At 32.0% G+C, this 20,615-nt stretch overlaps 1 protein-coding gene across 4 annotated transcripts in view; it reads right to left on the bottom strand.

The window, feature by feature from the left end:
* The window catches only part of LOC142323745 (uncharacterized), a 78,901-nt gene that overhangs the window by 9,209 nt on the left and 49,077 nt on the right, over positions 1–20,615 (bottom strand). For 3 of the 4 annotated variants that reach the window (XM_075363913.1, XM_075363910.1, XM_075363911.1), the window contains exons 9-11: positions 19,224–19,471; positions 17,756–17,942; positions 6,602–6,802 (exon numbers count right to left, since the gene is read on the bottom strand). In XM_075363913.1, coding sequence (XP_075220028.1) covers positions 6,602–6,802; positions 17,756–17,942; positions 19,224–19,471 — 636 coding nt within the window. The remainder of the gene's footprint in view (positions 1–6,601; positions 6,803–17,755; positions 17,943–19,223; positions 19,472–20,615) is intronic. The other variant, XM_075363912.1, reaches the window with a different exon arrangement.

The following is a 20,615-nucleotide window of genomic DNA, read 5'->3' on the forward strand; positions in this document are numbered from 1 at the left end:
AACTAGGTACACGGTAATCTATGATTCTAGAGAAGGAGATAAGATAATGGCCTCTCATATTATAAAGGCCTTACGAAGAGCTGTAGGTAGGCTGGAGTCAGCTGTCTTTGTGGTTCCCAGTGGTCCAGCGAGCATCATAGTGAGGAAAATAGTAATATACATGATGAGGAAGGGTAAGACCTTGCCGAGGATGTTACTCCCCAGCCTGAGCGAACAAGGGAGGGCAAGGTCGAGGTTGGTATCAACAAGAAGGGGAACCCCCCCGGTCGTTGAAAGTAAAACGGTCGTAGTAAGGGCCCCCGGTAAATCTTATGCCGATCTGTTGAAAACCATGAAAGAAAAGGTTAAGGTTGAGCAGGCCGGCGAAATACTGTCAATTAAACAGGGAAGGGATCAACAACTAGAGGTCCGAATTAGTGTGGCGCAGAAGGCGGGGGAGTTTTCCTCCCTGCTGAAGAACAGAGCAGAGGATCTCCAGGTGGATATAAGAACAAGAGGAGACCGTAGAACAGTTGTTCATGTAAAAGACATGCTAGGCGACACTACTGAGCGAGAGATCAGGGAAGCGGTAGAGAAGGTACTAGGACAAGGAGAAAACTTTCAGGTCACATCACTAAGGGAGGCATTTGGAAACACAAAAAATGCCACGGTGGTCACAAGTCAAAGGAATGCAACGAAATTAATTGCAGCAAGGCTGAGAGTAGGGTGGGTGAGTTGCAGGGCCTACATCCGGACGGATATAGAGAAATGTCATCGATGTTGGGATGTCGGTCACAGCAGAAGAGTGCAGAGGCCAGGACTGTTCAAACCTCTGCTTCAACTGTGGTAAACCCGGCCATGTAATTAAAGATTGCAAGGAGGCGACCATATGCCTGGACTGTGGAGCCACTTCACATAGGACCGGGAACCCGTGCTGTAACAAAGGTCATGACTAAAGTAATACTAATTAATAATAATAGAAGTCGCTTGTCTTGTGATCTGTCTGAGGAGATTGCAACAAGGTACGATGCCGACTTCTTGGTGGCCACGGAACCAAATGTGTACTTGGCGGCCAGGGGACATTGGGTGACTGACAGGAATGGGGATGTGGCCATCAGAAGGATTGCTGGCAATGTGGACTACAACCTGTATCATAGGGGTGATGGTATGGTAGCCGTAGAGTTAAGCAATATAATAATAATAGGAATTTAGATTAGTCCTAATTGTACTACGGAAGCTTTTAAAAATAGACTTTTTGACTTACAGCAAGTCATGACGCGCTCCTGTAAGAGAACGCTTGTCCTAGGCGATTTCAATTGTAAGACAGCGCTAGCTGGTGCGGCCTACACGAATATTAGAGGAAGAATACTAGAGGAACTGCTTAAGGCTAATGGCGCGAATTGTGTTAACGACGGGACCGCCACTTATAGCGCAAGAGGACATAATTCGATAATTGATTTGGTTATAATCGACAGTAGGATCCGTACTGACTCAATCGACTTTGAGGTCCTTAACGAAGAAACTGCTAGTGACCATAGGGCCATTTTAGTCACCCTTAGAGAGTACCCACCAGGAAGAAGACAGTTAAACATCTTCAGTAGAATGACAGAACAACAGATTCACCGCGTTACCAACAATGCAGCAAACAGAATCAAAAATTGTCCACAAATAACTCCTGAGGCGTTCCAGGATATAATTAAAGAGGAGATAGCTAAAATACCGCCGAGTAACAATAAATATCACCCGGTTTATTGGTGGTCTGCAGAGATAGAAGAGCAGAGAAGAATCATGCAACGATACAAAAGAGCAGCTCAGAGATTACCCGCTAGAAATAGAACGGAAGAAGGTCGTCTTGCGATAGAGCAATACAGACAAGCTAGGAAAATACTTAACTTCCTTATCAAACAAGCTAAAAAAAAGAAATGGCTGGAGTTGTGTGAAGAGCTTAACGAAGACCCCTGGGGAAAGGCATTTAGGATAGTGACCAAACGCCTGGGAAGATACGTGCCGACATTGAGTGCTGAAATGTCGGCACGACAGGTTAAATTGCTATTTCCCAGAATAGAAGATCTCAATAGAGAGGTAATTGAGTGTCAGGCTGGCAGGTTCACTCAAAAGGAGGTTTTGGAAGCCATCATGAAATTAAAAAATAAAAAAAGTCCAGGACCGGATGGCATACCTGCCGCCATCATTAAAGACCTTGCCAGGATCATACCCTGGGAATTAGTGGATGTTGCAAGTTATGGCTTACAAAACCGTAACTTCCCCAATAGTTGGAAAGAAGCCAGAACTGTTTTCATTCCTAAAATAGGACCAAATCAAGAACAAGTAGGATACAGACCAATCACACTAATAAATAACATGGGTAAGGTAGTCGAAAGATTACTAGAAACCCGACTCAGAGAAGAAATCGAGGAAAAAGGTTGTTTACATGCTGAGCAATATGGTTTTAGAAAAGGCCGGTCTACGATAAACGGGATCGACAAAGTTAAGACCTGGGCATTAAATAGTAGAAACGGCACGTGGAGAACTAGGAAAATCCCACTTATTATAATGTTGGATATAAAAAATGCTTTTGGATCTGTTCCTTGGAGAGCCATTATCGCAGCATTACAAGCCATGAATATAAGTGATTATCTAGTCAACCAGATTAATCAATACCTTTACCATAGATTCATTGAGGTTAAAACGTTAGAAGGAAAATCCACATTTGAGATATTTGGAGTTCCACAAGGATCAGTCCTTGGGCCTATACTGTGGAATATTTTTTATGACAAAATTTTTAGATTAGATTATCCCGAGGGGGTTTTTGTTGTTGGATATGCTGATGACATTGCTATCCTAGTAGAAGACAGAGAAGTTAATAACCTAGAGGATAAAGCAAATCAGGCGTTACGAATAATTGATGAATGGCTGGTAGGAAGCATGCTACAGATATCCCCTAACAAATCCTGTTGTTTGGTGTTTTCAGGTAGAAGACCTATTACAAACCTCAATATAAACATTAGAGGAGAGAGAATTAAGGAGGTCAAAGAAGCAAAGTATTTAGGGGTTCTTTTGGATAAAAGCCTAAGATTTAGCAAACACGTAGAGATGATTTGTAACAAGGTCACCCCTTTGATTAAGGCATTGAGGACTCTTTTCCAGAACCATGGTACACCGAAAATGGTAATAAGGAGACTGATAACTGCGGCTACCACGTCAGCAATTTTATATGTGGCCCCGATATGGGGAGATACAATGAATATTCAGAGAAACACAACAAAATTAAAAAGAGTACACAGGCTTGCTTTACTGCGTGTAGCCGCGGGATACAGAACAGTGTCATACGACGCGCTGTGTATACTAACGAAGGTTCTACCCATTGATTTACAAATTAAACAAAGAACATTTAGATATAGGGGTATGTCCAAAGATGAAATTGAATGGCTAATTGATCAAGAGTGGCAGGATACATGGACACACTCTAGAGTTGGGGATTGGACCAGGCGACTAATCCCCAACATAAATATGTGGACTAGTAATAGAATAGGTAATGTAGATTTTTATACGACACAACTGTTGACGGGGCATGGCTCGTTCGGCCATTATCTGTTTAGAATTGGAAAAAGACCTACCCCACAATGTGTGTACTGCCCAGAGACTGATGATGCGGAACACACTGTGTTTGTATGCCCAAGATGGGCTCCAAATAGAAGAGAAATTTCGGACAACGGACTTACACCTGAAAACCTCTTAAATTGGATGGTCTATAGTGACGATAACTGGGATTGGTTCCGTAGGTTTGCCGGGGAAATCTTATGCACCAAGGAAGAAGAGGACAGAAGAAGGGGTTTATGAAATTAGGGTAGGGAGGACAGTCCCTCCGTGGAGGGCCCGTACGCCGTGGTGTGCGGGTTCCTGAGAAGGGGGGGAACTCCTGGGGAGTGTGGGACAAATAAAAGACCGAGTCCCGGTTGGCGGTGCCGCTCCTGCGGGTGTCTCAGCGCTTAGTGGGGGCGGTACCGCTGATTAGAGGCAAAGACATAATGACCGAGACCCGGTTCCCTGCTGAGGGGATGGGAGGTGGCGTAGCCATACCCCGTCTCCGAGGCGGGGGATTAGAGGCAGGCGAATAAAATAAAATTAAAGATCCGAGACCGGGGGAGCTAACCTGCCGTGCCGGGTGTACAACCGGTGGGCGGGGGACACTCCCTTAAAAGGACACTCTCCCCGACTGAGTATACTTAAATGGATATCCGGTCGGGGAGAGTAGGGGAAGAAAAAAATAAAAATAAATAAAAAATAGAATAATTTATTAGTATGACTATTATGTTTTATCATTTATTATTATATAAGCTACTCACTCAATGCATGTTGATATATGATCTGTATTATTTTTTGATTTAAGATTTTTTTAATCAAGTTTTGTCTTTATTAAATAAATGTTATTAATATTTAATATCTTTACACAAGAAATAATTTTATTATAAATCATCTATGAGTATTACTTTTCTACTTCTATAAAGGGCGCTGAAAAATGTAATAGTGTACACACTGGAACCTAACAGAAGAACAAAATTCCAGACAAATTGTCAGGTGCAGCCATCTTGTAGTTTCATTCCCTTAGTACTAACATTCCAAAACTTGCTGACCTACACTCTCATTTCCTGTCAGTCACCATTGTTAGGGAGTTATGTCAACAAATTTTTAAAAATGTGCAGTGACTGAACAGTAAAAAAGTGAACACTAGTGACATTCATCATTGTCTAAAAGGCATTAAGGTGATGAGATTGTTGATTAAAGTACTCTGAGCAGATGGGTAATAAAATTTTGTGCATCAGAGCTGATAAAGCAAATATTGAGGATGAACCTTGCAGTGGTCATCCATTTTCTGTGATTAACGAGTACCACTGAAAGGAAGTGGATAATTGATTCAAATTATAGACAAAAATTCAAAAATAGCTTGGGAAACATTTGTCATGTTTTGACAATTCACAAAACAATACCACTTCATCATCAGCATCACTTGCAACATCAAAAGCAATAATGCTTCAACATCATTTGCAATCGCTGAGGCTCTTGTGGAGTTGAAATTTTAATTTATAACATGTCTTAAATATTCACCAGTTGTGCTCTGTGATTTTCACTGGTTTCTTCAATTAAATAGGTATTATTAAGGGTATTCATTTACCATGGATGATCAACTGAAGGATGCAAATCAAGGAAATATCCCTAGCATTATTTATTAACGAAATGAGAAAACTGGTTCAATGTTGAGAGATATGTAATTATATAAAGAGTGACTAAATTAAAAAATAAAAATAAGTTTTTGTAGCCAATAAAATGTACTTTTAAGTTGTATTCATTTCATTTGACTATTTCTACTTGCAAGTTATGAATATCTGTGCATTACATTTCAGCCACCCCAGTATAAATTACATTACTACAATTAAATGTGTGCTAATTATGTTCACCAAGTTAACTTGATAACACTGATTTCATGTAAAAATGTCTGAATATAAATAAAAATTCTTATTTCTTACAGTATGTAAAATCTAAAGTTGGGTCCCTCCTACAAACTGTCTACTTGCCTCCTTTACCCTACTCCTGTAACATTTAAAAATATGGCACGAATTAATGTTTTAATTAATTAAATTAATTTTGACATTTATTATAGTACTAACTTTTTTTTTGTTTGTTTTTTAACCACTCGAGAGCTTAATATCTCATAAGTATTCACAATTTTTTTATAATAAATATAATGATGATTATAATTATATTACTTCAACACTTTCTTTAACTCTATGTATTTTTTTGTACAATTTACTATTAGTTTTGTAGGCCTATAAAGCTCAAAAAAATATTAGTTACTGGTGCATACATTTTATTTAGAAATAATTTTCGTAAATAATTACACCACATCAAAGAAAACCATAACATTATAGCCTATAATAAAATATACAACTCATTTCATATACTTTTGTATTGCATCATTGTTACTTACATCATTTATAGCAAAACCTTAGTTTAAAATACTTCAGAAAAAAACGTACTTTCAAGAAATAAATAAATTACTTGATATACATCTTGAACAAAATATTACGCATACTTTTATTTGTAATAAATTGTGTTCTACTTTGATGAATCAGTTCTGGGGATCATATAATGACACCAACATTTCAATACATAAGTTAAAATAACTCATGTTGAATAATGTATCACTAGCTTTTTATCCAAATGACATTCTGTTAAAGTATGCAGAGATTTATATAAGCAATTAACTATGGTAAACACTCAATATAACATAGTTACTGCATAACACACTTGCACCTAAATTCAATCTAGGTTCAGCTTTTTTATAAAATATAAAACAACTACATAATATTGTGGATTTGCTGAAGTATGCTGGTAATTTTTCACACAGTGAATCATGAAGTGAACAAGTTATTTCTATTCAGAGTTAGTCTATTCTATTCTATGAACCATGTCTCTACCATAAAACATTATTTTGAAGTATTCCAACCTTATGATCTTCACCATCTAATTAATTATACATTTATTCTATCTATTCTAATTCAAGAAAGCAAGCATTAGTGATAAGCAGGTAACACAAAAGAACAAAATTAAAATAAACTCTTACATATTCTGTCGCTGATCGTAACACTCAACACTTCTTGAAAGCATATTCCTTTTTGAGGGAATAAAACCTCCAGCAACCCATATAGTATCCCTATATTTAGTAGCAGCTAGACCCATACGTGCTGTATTTAATGGTGCTACCTCTTCCCATGTTTTTCTTAATGGGCAATAACATTCGACTGATGAAAGTAACCTGGGAAAACTAAATTGCATAGTTTACTTTTATTTTTAAAAAAAATGTTTATTTTTAAAAATTATGCAACTAATTATTATTTTCTTCAATATGAAAAAAATTCAACAAAGTTGAATTAATATTAAGAATAATGTTGAATTCTACTATTTTCCCTCCTCTACAAAGAATATTGGATATTGTTATTGTAATAAACATGTTATGAATTCAGATGAGGAAAAAAATACATATAGGCAACATGTATCTTAAAATATGAAACATACACATATATATATATATATCACCAGCCACTAGAAATACATACAGTTTGTTAACTGTAATTCCAAAAAGTTTTTTTTAAATGAAACTCTTATACATTATTGTATATACTGATTTTATTTTTAGAGCTGATGACTAACTTTTACAATCATTTGTTTTGGGTTTTTAAAAGCTGAAAAACTAAGGATATAATAAACACAACACTTCTAAAAAATTAAATCAATACCTAACAATGAAAAGTAATTTATATAATTTATCATTTCCTACGCTACAACTCCTTAAAAAGAAGCTAGTTTTCATTAATATGTAACAATTCTCAAAAAATATAGCACTTTCAAGAACACCCAAATCTTCAAAAATTTTAAATCTTTATTTTCAAAATTAAATACTAATTTAAATTTACCCTGATTTTTTTTTATAATAAAAAAGTGAAATTGCTGGAATTCCAGAGTATAAAACGATTTTTTTGTATCTCCTTTCTGCACTTCAATAATTTTTTTAATGCTAAGACATTTTGCTTATTATTTGACATACTGTATATAATAGATTATTTTGCATGTATTTACGAGAGGTGGATTAAAAAGTAAGTTACACCCTTGCCATGTTCTTGAACTGAAAAGGATATATTACTGTCTTGTGATGGCAGCACTGGCTGCATTGTCTTCACGCTCCCACAGCAGCAATTCTGTACGACATTCAGTACATGTGTAGTATTCACTGTCAATATGGCATGTCCTCTAGAGGTTTTGTCCAGCATAGAAGTGCGTTGAGTAGTCAGATTTTTGTGCGAAAAAAATTATAATTGTGAAATTCATCGCCAAATTGTTGAGGTATGAGGTGAAAATGCAATGTCATGTCTGATGATCACAAAATGGTACAAAATGGTGCCAAATGTTCAGAAATGGAAGAACAAATGTAAGTGACAAACTGCGTGCTGGCTGTCCTTCAACTGCAAACTGTGAAGGTAAATGGAACGCGTGAATGAAATGATCTTGAGTAACTGGCTCATTAAAATCAGAGAGATTGCAATTGAATTTAACATCAGTTGTAGTAATGTGTTTGTGATTATCACGATCAGCTTGATTACCATAAAATGTGTGCACGATGGATCCTACATATGCTGACCGACAATCACAAACATCATCATTTTGCATCTGCTCTTTCTTTTCTTCAATGTTATTCCAGGACTGGTCCACAGTTTTTGAAACAAATCATCACAGGGGATGAGATTTGGGTGCTTCATTACACTCCTGAGACTAAATGAGCATCACACATGAATGGAGATATAAAAATTTTCTGCAGCCAAAAAAGTGAAAACATCCATACATGTTCAAAAGGGTTATGCTGACAGTCTTTTTTGAATGTGAGGGAGTTGTTTACAGTGAATTTATGCCCCAAGGAACAACAATCAATGCTGAATCTTACCATGAGACTTTAAAAAAAAAATTGCATAAAACCATTAAAGATCGAAGACTCGATGGGGTGAGTGATGGGGTTGTTTTTCTTCATGACAATGCTACTCTTCATTCAGCTCATGTGACAAAGGAGTTACAGCAAAAATTCAAGCGGGAAGTGTGGTCTCGTCTGCCTTACAGCCCTGACCTTGCGACTACTACCTGTTTTGTCCTCTCAAGTGAGACCTGGGAGGAGAGCATTTCACTAATGATGATGATTTCAGTTCATCATCATTAGTGAAATGCTCTCCTCCCAGGTCTCACTTGAGAGGACAAAGAAAGAAGTCCTTATAAATGGTTGAAGGAAATTGGATGAAAATTTTTAAGAGAGGAACTGAAAAACTTGTTGCAAGGTATGAAAAGTGTTTAGAAAAACTTTGTGATTACGTTGAAAAATAGATGAAAATATGTAGTTTTTTGTTCAATAAAAAAAAATAATTGTCTTATAAATATATTTTTGTTTCATAGATGGGGTGTAACTTTCTTTCTGATCGTCCCTCATATATGTATGTTGCTAGTGCTGCAACTGCATGTATACACGTGCATTTGCTCATTTGCAATTATTTGACATCCATCAGTTTTCTATCTATTGATAGAATTAAGAATAAACAAAATTTTCTTAATATTAAATATTACCCTTCAATTAAATTTTAGGCAACATCTAACTAAAACATTGTATTTAGCTAAGGATTTTATGTTGGTATTTAACCCACTTTACATACAAAGAGCATGTTAATTCCTTGGTATGTAAATTTAAAAAACCTTGGGATTTGTGTTGAGAACATATTCTTTATTTTGTGTTTGGTAGTTTATGCTTTTTACTTATACATGTATTGAACCAAAGTATTATGGAATTTACTGCATTTTTTGTTGGAATTATCTAAAATTATATTCATAAAATAAAAAAAATTAAAATAATTTCTGTGTTATATTTATTTTGAATGTTTGGATGTTTTTGTCATGCTGGCTTTCTAGTTGATGAATTATAGGAATTGTTCAAGGTTCTGCCCTTGAGTGTATCAAAATATTTTATTCCTGCAACTACTGTACTTTCTTTGCATCATCAAGCACAATTAATCAATTTTATTCCCCAGTGTTGAAAATTTCTTGATTTTTTTCAGTGTTAACTGTAGATCTTTTTTTTCGGATATTTGGACTCTTTAAATCTTAATTTTTGTAACTTGCTTTCATATAGCAATATGGTCTTTGCAGATGGTTTTTCAATTTATCAGATGTTAAGAATTCAATTAATTTTTTTGTTATTAAAACTTGTTTTTTTAGCATTGTATAATTAGTTTTTTGCTTTTGTACATTTTTTTTACTCCAGTAATTTTTTTTATTCTTTCTCTGAAATAGTAAATAGTTTTTTTTGTAATTTGTATCAAAAAATCAAGGTTTGGTAGAAAATGTTGCTGCTACCATTTGTTACAAGAAATAAAGTAAAAAACAAATTTAATCTGTATCAACTTGATTCTAGAAGTATGTTATGTTTAAATGCATGATTTAGCAGATGTTTTTAAAATTGTCTGAATTTTTGAGGAGCTAAAAAAACATCATTTCACTGACATCATGGATCATGGGCATATGTAATCAGTTTCTACACTATATATATTATGTTGGGTAAAGTTAACAAAAAACACACAGCTAGTATTTGCCAAAAGAAATTGGACTTTATTGAAAGTGTAACAAATGAACTTATGTTAATCATAATCTTAAAACATAACAGGAAATTATGAAATTAACATAACTTAATAATACTTAACATATCAGCTGAATCAACAAAGGAATAATGCTGTTAAATACAAAAATACATGAATAGACCTTTTTTAAAATACACAATGTAACAGAGCCTGAAAATAAGAGAACGTAAAACCCCTTAATTTCAAATTAAATACTTAAGACATACACTCAACAGAAAGTGGAACTGGAAAACAGTTGCACTACTAACATGTACTGAACTATGAAGATTAGCAATGAACAGATTTCATTAGGTTAGGAAACATTAATTAGAATAATTTCAGTATAGAAGGCGTTAAATCACAATATAATCACATTAAAATAAATAATAATATAAATAGAATTTATTCTAATAGTAAGCTTTCTTGAAAATATTAAGTTACAAAGAAGTACAAAAACATAACTTCATATCAGGAGTATTTTTCTTTAAATTAATTTAAGAGAATATGAATTCAGTGGATGAATAGATAAGAATTAATCTCGGCGATTAACAAGTTATATTAGATTAAATGATAGAGTTGATTGCAATAAACATTTCAAGTAAAGGTAATTTGCTCTGAGTAACTGACGTTTGAACACGAACTTTTGATGAACAACACGAAATATAATAATAGTTATCAATAATAATATATGAAATATATCGCACATAAGTTTTATAATTCTGAAGTAGTGTTTAAATTAAAAGTAGATTTGATAAGAACGATAGTTTGCATTTAATAACCCATAAAATGGGCTACACATGAACGAGGATAACATAAACGTTTAATATGAATAATAATGAATAATCTGCACTTGCCTGTATCACACACAAATATTAGCAAGAGATGAACTCGTAAAGGCAAGTACCTATGAATACATATGTAATCCTGGGCGTAGTCCGCACTGGTGTATCAGGAATACAGAGGTGTGATGTGGTTTAGTGGTAGAATGATGCGTAGAATCTCAGATGTGTAGTGACGAGTTTTGAGATTCTGCTTGAATGAGAATATTACCACAAAGTTTGCAGGAGAGTATGGCCATAGGCGACTGCACTGGTGTTGGATCTACTCTGCCGAAAAGATGGCGAAAGAAAAAAGGGGCAAACCAGATCCAGGTAGTGGACAGGAGAGAGTATGTGTAAAAGACAAGAAATGTGTGCATGTATTAGTAAGGGAACGAAAGAATAACGGGTGTATGAAAAGGGTAGTCAAAAATAATTCGATAGAAGAATGGACGCGGTCACTAAGGATGACGGAGGGAGTGTCGAATGCGAGAACAAATAATAAAACAGGAATAAAAGACAAGCCCAGAAATACGAAACAAAGTGAAATTTAACATTCCTGTAACAAAACAACGGGACCCACGCTAGTTTGGAATTCATTGAAAATAACGGAAACTTTACGCCAAATGGTGTAAACATATTATTTATATATTTATATATATTTATATTTTTTGATTTTCACTTATGTACTTTGTTTAGTGTAATGAAATTTGTGTAAGTATAAGTTTTAAGTATTTTAATAATCGATGGATGAAGCCTTTATTTTGTGAAAATCAATCTTAAAAAGAAAATGAAAACAAAATATACTTTTTGATTTTCACAAAATTTATTTAAAAAATGACAGCTGATTCGGTACACAATTACCTTCCAGAAGGTTCCAGGGAGGGAAGTTTTTGTAACCTGTATGTAACATCTGTGGAGGATACTGTGTATCAAAAACACGTCATTTTTTAAATAAATTTTGTGGGAATTGAAAAAAATTTTTTTTGTTTAATTTATCTACAAGTAGCTACAAGTATTTATCTACACTTATAAAAAAATTGAATCAAAGGGTTTTACTCTTTATTTGTTTTTAAAGCAATTATTTGCTGATTTTTCTTTTCTTTAGAAGAAACTAAAATTGTTATACCCAAAAGAAAAAGAAAACAAAAGAAAACAAAAGAAAACGCTCATAAAAATGATGGTAACGGTGGCAGTGATGATGAAAATGATAAACCAGAGAATAAAAAACAAAAAGAAAACATACAAAATGATGAAAGTAATAATGACGATGCTGATAAACTGCAAGAAAACTTGGTAAATTTTTTGCTTATTTTATACCTTTATTTCGTGTTTTTTTACCGTTACGAAAAATATAACATTTATAGTTATATAACACTAAGTTTTTTTTTGTGATTTCTGCCTTTTTTTAAGACAGACTTTTTATATTAATAAACTTTCAATAAAATCAATAATTCCATAAAAGTAATCGGTTACTGTGCATCTAGAGAACATCATGATTTTTCTTATTATACATAATAGTATGCGAGTGTAATTACTGATTGATTTTATCCAGTCTAAATTCTTCCTTCCTATCTTAGTTCTGGCAAACAAAAATGTATATTATTTCATAGAGAACATCAGATGATCATATTGTTTTTCAGGAAACATTTTTTGATACAATCACTTTTTTGTGTTAAAGCCAGATTGTTGATTTTTCTAGTTCTTTGGCCATATGTATGTTCTCCAGGTAAAATTTTTGACTGACTAAACTTTTCATAATTTGTGTTTGGATCTATGCCAGGTAGTTTCATAAACTTATCAATGTTTAAGATATAATTATTATATCGTGGTTTTATATTCAACCAAGATAGATATATTCAGCAAAATATTTCCCTTTTTATATTATCGTTGATGAAATAATTAATCTTATTTACAAACTTTTTTTTTCTTTTTTTATCCTGATTTATTTTAATTTCACTAATACTTGTGGGGTAAATAAATAATTTTAGGTAAAGATGAAATTTTTCACCATTAAGAAGCTATTTAATTTGTCATATTTATTTTCATGTACAAAAACTATATAAAACAAAATTAATAAATGTTAATTTAATGTTTCTGTGCAATTTTAAAAGTGTAATGAAACCACTGATTGGTTATGTTTTTGTATTGTTTTTAAGAACTATCTTAAAATTTATAATATGGTTGTTCAGAAACTTAACCAAAGCAAACAAGTTATAATTGTAGAACTACATCAGTGACATTACATTGTTTCTTTCATTATTTTGATAAATAAATTCTTAGTTAAAACCACAATTTGCTTCAATTTGTTTGGTTTCTATATTTTTTCACAAATTAATACAAACTAAAAACAGTTTTCAGTATAAAATCATGTTACAGTAATGTTATTTATGAAATCATGAATATTAAGATATATTTTTTATATATGGAATGGATGAAAATACCTTATACAGAAAATTTGGCACTTTTTCAGAACTAAATTCGTAGGTGATCAAATTACATAGTAGTTCAGGAACTATCCCCATCATTTAAGATTTAAAAATTTTTCTTCTGATTATAATCTGTTTTTATACAAAAAAAAAAAAAATAACGTAACTCTTATCATCCCAATGAATATATTAAAGATCTTGTTCAAAATTAATTATTTTGTTTAAAATATTTTCAGAAAAAGAAGATGGCTGTTGTGACAGGAAAAGTTACTGCTCCATATCCAAAGGAATTAATAAAGAAGGCTGAACAGCAGGAATATAAATTAAGAGAAAAAATGGTTCAAAAAAATATAAGAAGTTATATGCTAGCATGATGAAAGCAGATAGAAAGAGAGATAAAAATGTTTTGAATAGGAAACAAATTAAAATCGAAAAGCAGAAAAAAAGAGAATCATCTGGCATGTAATATTAATTATAAATAAATCTGATTGTTATACATTTTTAATAAACTTCTGGTTAAAACTAAAACAACATTGGTCTCTTATTAAAAATGCAATTTAACATTTGTTTCGTGATATTAATTCATATTTACCCATTCACTAACAAAAAATGGTAAGAAAATTCTTCAAAAAAATAATAGAAGTTTAGCAAAAAGCTTATACAAGCATCACATGAATAGACATAAAAATTTGCTGCAGCCAAAACAGGTGAAAACATCTCCCTCCACATGTTTGAAACGTTATACTGACAGTCTTTGATTCTGAAGGAGTTGTTTACAGTGAATTTATGCCCCAAGAAGCAACAATCAATGTCAAATCTTACTGTGAGACTTCAAAAAAATTGCATAATGCCATTAAAGATCGAAGACCCGGAAGATTGAGCAATGGGATCGTTTTTCTTCTCAAAAATGCTATACCTCATTCAGCCTCATGTGACAAAGAAGTTACTACAAAAATTCAAATGGTAAGTGTGGTCTCATCTGCCTTCCAGCTCTGACCTAGCACCCTACAACTACCACCTGTTTGGTCCTCTCAAGCAAGACCTGGGAGGGGAGCATTTTGCAATGATGATGAACTTACGGAAGTGGTCCTTAAATGGTTGAAAGAAATTGGACAACATTTTTATGAGAGAGGGATTGATAAACTTCACAGGGTATGAAAAATGTTTAGAAAAACTTTGTGATTATGTCAAAAAATAGAAAAAATATGTAATTTTTGTTCAATAAAAAAAAATTGTCTTGTAAATATGTGTTTGTTTCATACATGGGGTGTAGCTTACTTTTTGATCATCCCTCCTATGTGTGCGCGCACACACACGTGTTCATGTGTATTTGTTTTTCCATCAAATGCTGCAACCATCTGGGAAATTACAACTTTGTCTACAACTCTCTGAAATAAAGGACTGATTAATCTGAAAACCCCTACCTTAAATCCTTCAAACTATAAATTATTCTTTGACCTAAATTTCAGTTTCCCACAATTTCATCTTGAGTATGACATGAAAGCCAATGCTTCCCTGAATGTCTTGTCACAAGACTGGATTCTGAATTTCAGCACAGGAGTTTTAAAACTGTTAAGTCTTTTTTTAAGAAAAATGTTAGATATAATAAGGAAACGATTGTGTTGCCATGTATAATTGTGCTGCTATGCATAAAAACTGAGATAAGTTGATTTTAATTTCTTTGCGAAGAATGTGTTGCAGTAATAAAGTAAAATCCATAGTAGATTACAATCAATCTGAATTTGTGGAATTTTATTTTACCCATGCTATAGAAAATCCACTTAGTATAATAATTATGAAGTAACCTGCTTTATAAAAAATAAATTAATTTATAAATGATTTCCATTACATTCAGAGAATTACAGATTAAAATTTTAACACTAAGAAACTTCCTATGTTTTTGTCCATGACAGTTGGCTCTTTTGATGATGAAGATATTTAAAACTACCAACTTTTTAAATTATAACTTAACCAAATCTAAATACAGAATTTTGAAAATCACACATCATACTGCTTTCAGTTGTTCTTGCAGCTAATCTTCAGTGATAATGTTCTCACTCTGGTGTCTGCTGATATCATTGCTGGAGATTTTTTTTTTTAAATTTAGAATATGGCTGTACATTAAGTCTGAATTTTATTATTTTATGTTACATTGTTTGTATTGTGTTTGTGTACTGCATAACAGTTGGGGGTTCATCTATATGGATAAATAACACATTATTTTTTAGCAGAATTAAACATTACAAAGTATATAAATCATTATAAAATATTACTAAATGAATTAACACAATGTAAATCCAACATACTTTAAGACAACACTGTAAATGCTTGTTTACCTAGCTAAAAAGAACAGCCACCAATATTATCAGCTGGCACCAGATCGAGAACAGCAGTACCAATGACTGAAATGATTGCTAGAATGACAAAAGCATTATAATTTATGTTTTAAATATTCTACATTCAATAAATCTATTTGGTTTGTCATGTTTAGAGATGATAGGTTTAAATAAAAGTTTTGTGTAAAACTACAAACAACTGTACCTACTTGCAGAATAAAAATTACATTTTATGTTATAAAAACCAGTTAAATTCATATGAATAGCTGTCAGCCATTTTTTTTATTACATTTTTTTATTTCTGTGAAATCTCTTAATGTTTCAAAATTAGCAATCTGTTTGTATATCAATATTTTTTTTTATTAGAAGAATGAATTTTATACTCCATCTGTTTTATCCTAAATTGCTGAGATATGTAGTTGGTTATTATTACTGTACTGCAATTATTTAGAATAAAGAGAACTTGTAAATTAAAGGTAATGAAGCTCTTTAACTTAAAGACACCTATTATAATTCTTCCTCTTCATGGTTTACAAGTTTAATATGTTATTTAGAGATAATAACATCATTACATCAGGTATTATTCAGCTGTTCATCATAGTTATATATTCAGCTGTACTCAGCTCTTCATTATAAAGTAATGGCATCATTCAGTTTGGTCAAAAATATTCCTCTTCAAAACTACTAATGTGGAATCCATTACACAAGGTCTGTAAAAATATAGCCACTTTTTCTAAATAAAATATAATATATACTGATTTTTTTAAACAAAACTCACATTAGATGAATGAGCTGTCATGGTAAAACAGCTGTAAGTTGTCACAATAAAATTCAAGTCTCTTCTTCCTCACATTTTTGGAGTTTTCTGATGATTTCTAGGTAGCAGTGGCAGTTGACAGTTTCTCCTAAAGGTAGAAAGTCATAAAGAACAATGCCTTTAATATAAAAAAGACTGTCAGCATCACTTTTGTTTTGAATGTCTTTTGGGTGCCTTTTTCATCCTCAGTAATTTTCTGACTCACTACAATGACTAAGATTGTTTCAACATCAAAACCATACATATATATCTCACTGCCAATCATAATTTTGACAACGTTTCATCATCATATGCACAATTCATAAGTTCTTTACAGCTTGCTATACGATTGTCTTTCTGCCCTTGTATCAGAGTTTTCAGAACAAACTTGCCAGTGACAATGCATTCCTAATTTTTCAGTAAGGATTTTGTGACATGAACCCATTAAAATCAAAGCCTCTTCTGCATTCTCACCAATCATTCATTCAAGTAATGTGGGATATGTGTCCCACATTACTTGAATGTAATGATACTTGAATATATAAATAATATATTCATTCTATTTAGGTTGTTATGTGTATTTTTTTAAATTATTTTTTTTGTGGTAGTTTTAGTTTAAACGGTCTACTTGCTGTTTAATTTAATTTATGATTGAATTTTTATTATTATTTGATTATATTTTGTGTTTTTGCTGTATGTTTATTTAATAAATCTAGGTTGAACTGGTAAAGGTCACCTTAACAATCAAAATAAATTTTATATATATATCTGCCTCTAGAGATATTTGATATTTTTCTTCCAAAATCAGAAGTAATAGTTATCACCAATTTGTTTAACATTATACAAATATAATGTTAATAGATGTATATTTTAATACAGAGATTATGTAATATATTTCTGAGTGCAGTATCAATATGATATGCAGTTAGTATATATGCAGTTACTATACAATATGTAGTATAAGTTTCTTACAGTCTCAGGATAAGAACCACAATCAGTAGTATTTATACCTAATCACAAATATAGAGCTAAACATAAAATAAATGTCATATATAAGTAAAGTTTTTATGACTCGTTATAATTTATAGATTTCAATTAAAAATTCTGAAATTTTAAATCTATTAAGATTATTATCACGAACTAGATTACTTTAATAATGCATACATAAATATATATTATATAAAGTTGTAAATACCTTTCCTGATTATTTTCACCACCAATAGCATAAAGTTTTCCAGAACAAGCAACTAATCCAAAATTTTTTCTTCGTATGTTTAATGGTGCTTCAACTGACCAAATCCTAGAGACTGGATCAAAACTATAAACAGTTCCAACAACACCAGATTTATTTTTTTCATTTATACCCTGTGGATCAGCACCACCTAAAAATAAAATGATGTAAACCACTTAAATTCATTAAAACTCCCTAACATATTCTCTTAAGATAATTAAAAATATAGTCGCTAACTGTAATAAGTTTACAGATAAGAAATGGACTTCTAAATAAGCCTACATTTGATTAATGGTAACATGATGGAATGGTTATTAATGAAAAATGGTAAGCAAAAACTGTGAATCATACTCAATACCTGTAAGCATACAACTCAGTTCCTCATCTTCTGAGCTACCATAAATTTGGTCATCCTAACAATAAACAGTTTGGCAATGGTATAAACTAATGTTTAATTCTTATTTAAAACATTTTAAAAATAAAAATCATTAAACAATATGTATAAATCACACATTGCTCTTTTTAAAAAAGTTTTTTATGAATCACTTGTTGAAACCAGGCATAAAATTATTGCAAATAATGAATCTGATAATTTCTGATCACACAAAATAATTAAGACATCATTGGCTTCTGGTTTCACTAACTGGTCATTGATATAAACACAATTTAATTTTCGTTATATTAGTTTCAAATGAATTCCTGCAATCTTTCAATAGTTTTCTTGTCAAAATTCAAAACTGAGAATGAGAACCACTTACATAAATGGAAGCAGGCTATGTGTAATACTGTAGGGGTATTCCAGAAGAACTTCAACTTACCCCACTCGCTTATAACAAAACTTACATATAGATTACTAATAAGTTATCACACCTATTCAAATAAGATGTAAACTATAGGGGCTGATTGCTCTCCATTGCCATTTTTTACATAATTCTTTTTTTTAAAATAATAAAATTTTATGCAACAAAGAGTAATAATAAAACTTTATGTTCTAATTAATTTTTATTATCTTTTCCAATAAACCTAACACCTACAGAGATTATTACAGCAAATATAGCACTCAGGGTAACTAACTACAATAGACACTATAAAAGTAAATTTTGATAATACTAAAAATAAGGCAACTTAATGCGGTCTTAATTTTCTTTAGATTGAGTAAAATATTAAGCTATTATGTCTCTAAAGACTAGCTACTAATTATTCTAAATTTTAATTGCATATTGCCTTGAGTCTGTTGAGGTTTGTAGTTCTAGGCTGCAGTGCTTGATATTCCTTCACACAAAGAATCCCAATTTCAATTAGAAATAAGGAATTCTAACTCCTTATTTCTAATAAAACTTATTACAATTAGGAATTCTAATCGCACTTTATCACAAAATGTAAATAATCATTATTTATAATTGGTACATAAACTCACACAGTTAATACCAACCAATTAAATAAACTTTTCCTTTGAAGAAAGTAACAGCATGATGGTGTCTTGGTTCTGGTAATTTATCAACAAGATCCCAAAATCGTCTATTTAACACATATCTGAATACACTTTTACCATTATTATGACCTGCTCCATAATCATGATGTGGATCAACACCACCAAATACTAAAACTGCTTCTTTATTTGGTAAAAATAATGATCCATCTATAAGATATTCTGTGGGAATACCACCAATTCTAACTGGTCTGGAAAAAAAAGACTATCAGATTTTTTCCAATGAATAATTATACTTTTCATAATAAACTTTTTTTTTTAAATTATAAATAAATTATTGTTAAGGAATTACGGTTAAGTTTATAATAAAGGATTTTGTTAATCCAAAATTTTCAGATTTTGCTCAAAGATTTTGAAATTCTAGTAGAAAAGGAAGCACAGCCTGACATTCATGTGAACAGCAGAGGGAAAATGGGGCAGAAAGATTAAAAAAGAATGCTTAATTGCCACAAGAAAGCAACACTGCACCTATGACTAGAGACAAAACACTAATAATTTTAAAGACATATTCCAATGTTCCTCCTATTATTTCCTATTCTATGGAAAAAGATGCTAAAAATAGCAGCACTTATACTAGTCAACATTTACAGGTGTAGCCATGAACATAAAACAAAAGTATTGCAAGGGTAAATAATATAGGTTCATAAAATAACAATAAAATTTATGAAATGTGGATTGTTGCTAACTTACTCAAACTGTTTGTTGAATTTTTCAAATTGTTGAAGGTAGGAAATCAAAAGAAGCAACAGAGCCAAGTTCAGAGTATAATGATTTGTGGAGCAAAAGCAAGAAATGTATGTTAAACAAAAAAAAAACTTTTAATAACTTTAAAACTTTTGATAACAGATACAGATGTTCTGAAAAGATGAGAAGCAGAGAAGATTCTGGTTGAATAGTTAGGAATGATGGCAAAGAAGAAAGTATTCAAATGGACAGGGATATCATGGGCAATATCCAGAAAAAGCAGTTAACAGCATGGTTTGTCCATTGAATAGAATGAATGATTCGAGACTTCCCAAGAAGCTTTTATTCCTTTTAACTACGCACAGGAGAAAAATGAATAGCTGAAGGAAAATGTTCATAAATGGTGACTGTGAAGATGGACACAAGTAAAAACTGAGTTCAGAATAATTCCCCACAGTAAAATATATACGTAAATATGTATGTAATATAAAATACATATAGTAAATATGTTGTAGGTAGGGTCTACATTTGGGTGGAGACTGAAGAGCTTAGGCTTTGTAGTGTCTATATTTCGCCAAATGTATCAACAGAGGAGTTTGTGCTAGTGCTTGACGGTATCAGTCAGCTTAGGTGGTGCACGTACAAGGACAT

The sequence above is a fragment of the Lycorma delicatula genome, chromosome 4 (genome assembly GCF_047948215.1).
Source record: "Lycorma delicatula isolate Av1 chromosome 4, ASM4794821v1, whole genome shotgun sequence".
NCBI classification, from domain to species: Eukaryota; Metazoa; Arthropoda; class Insecta; order Hemiptera; family Fulgoridae; genus Lycorma; species Lycorma delicatula.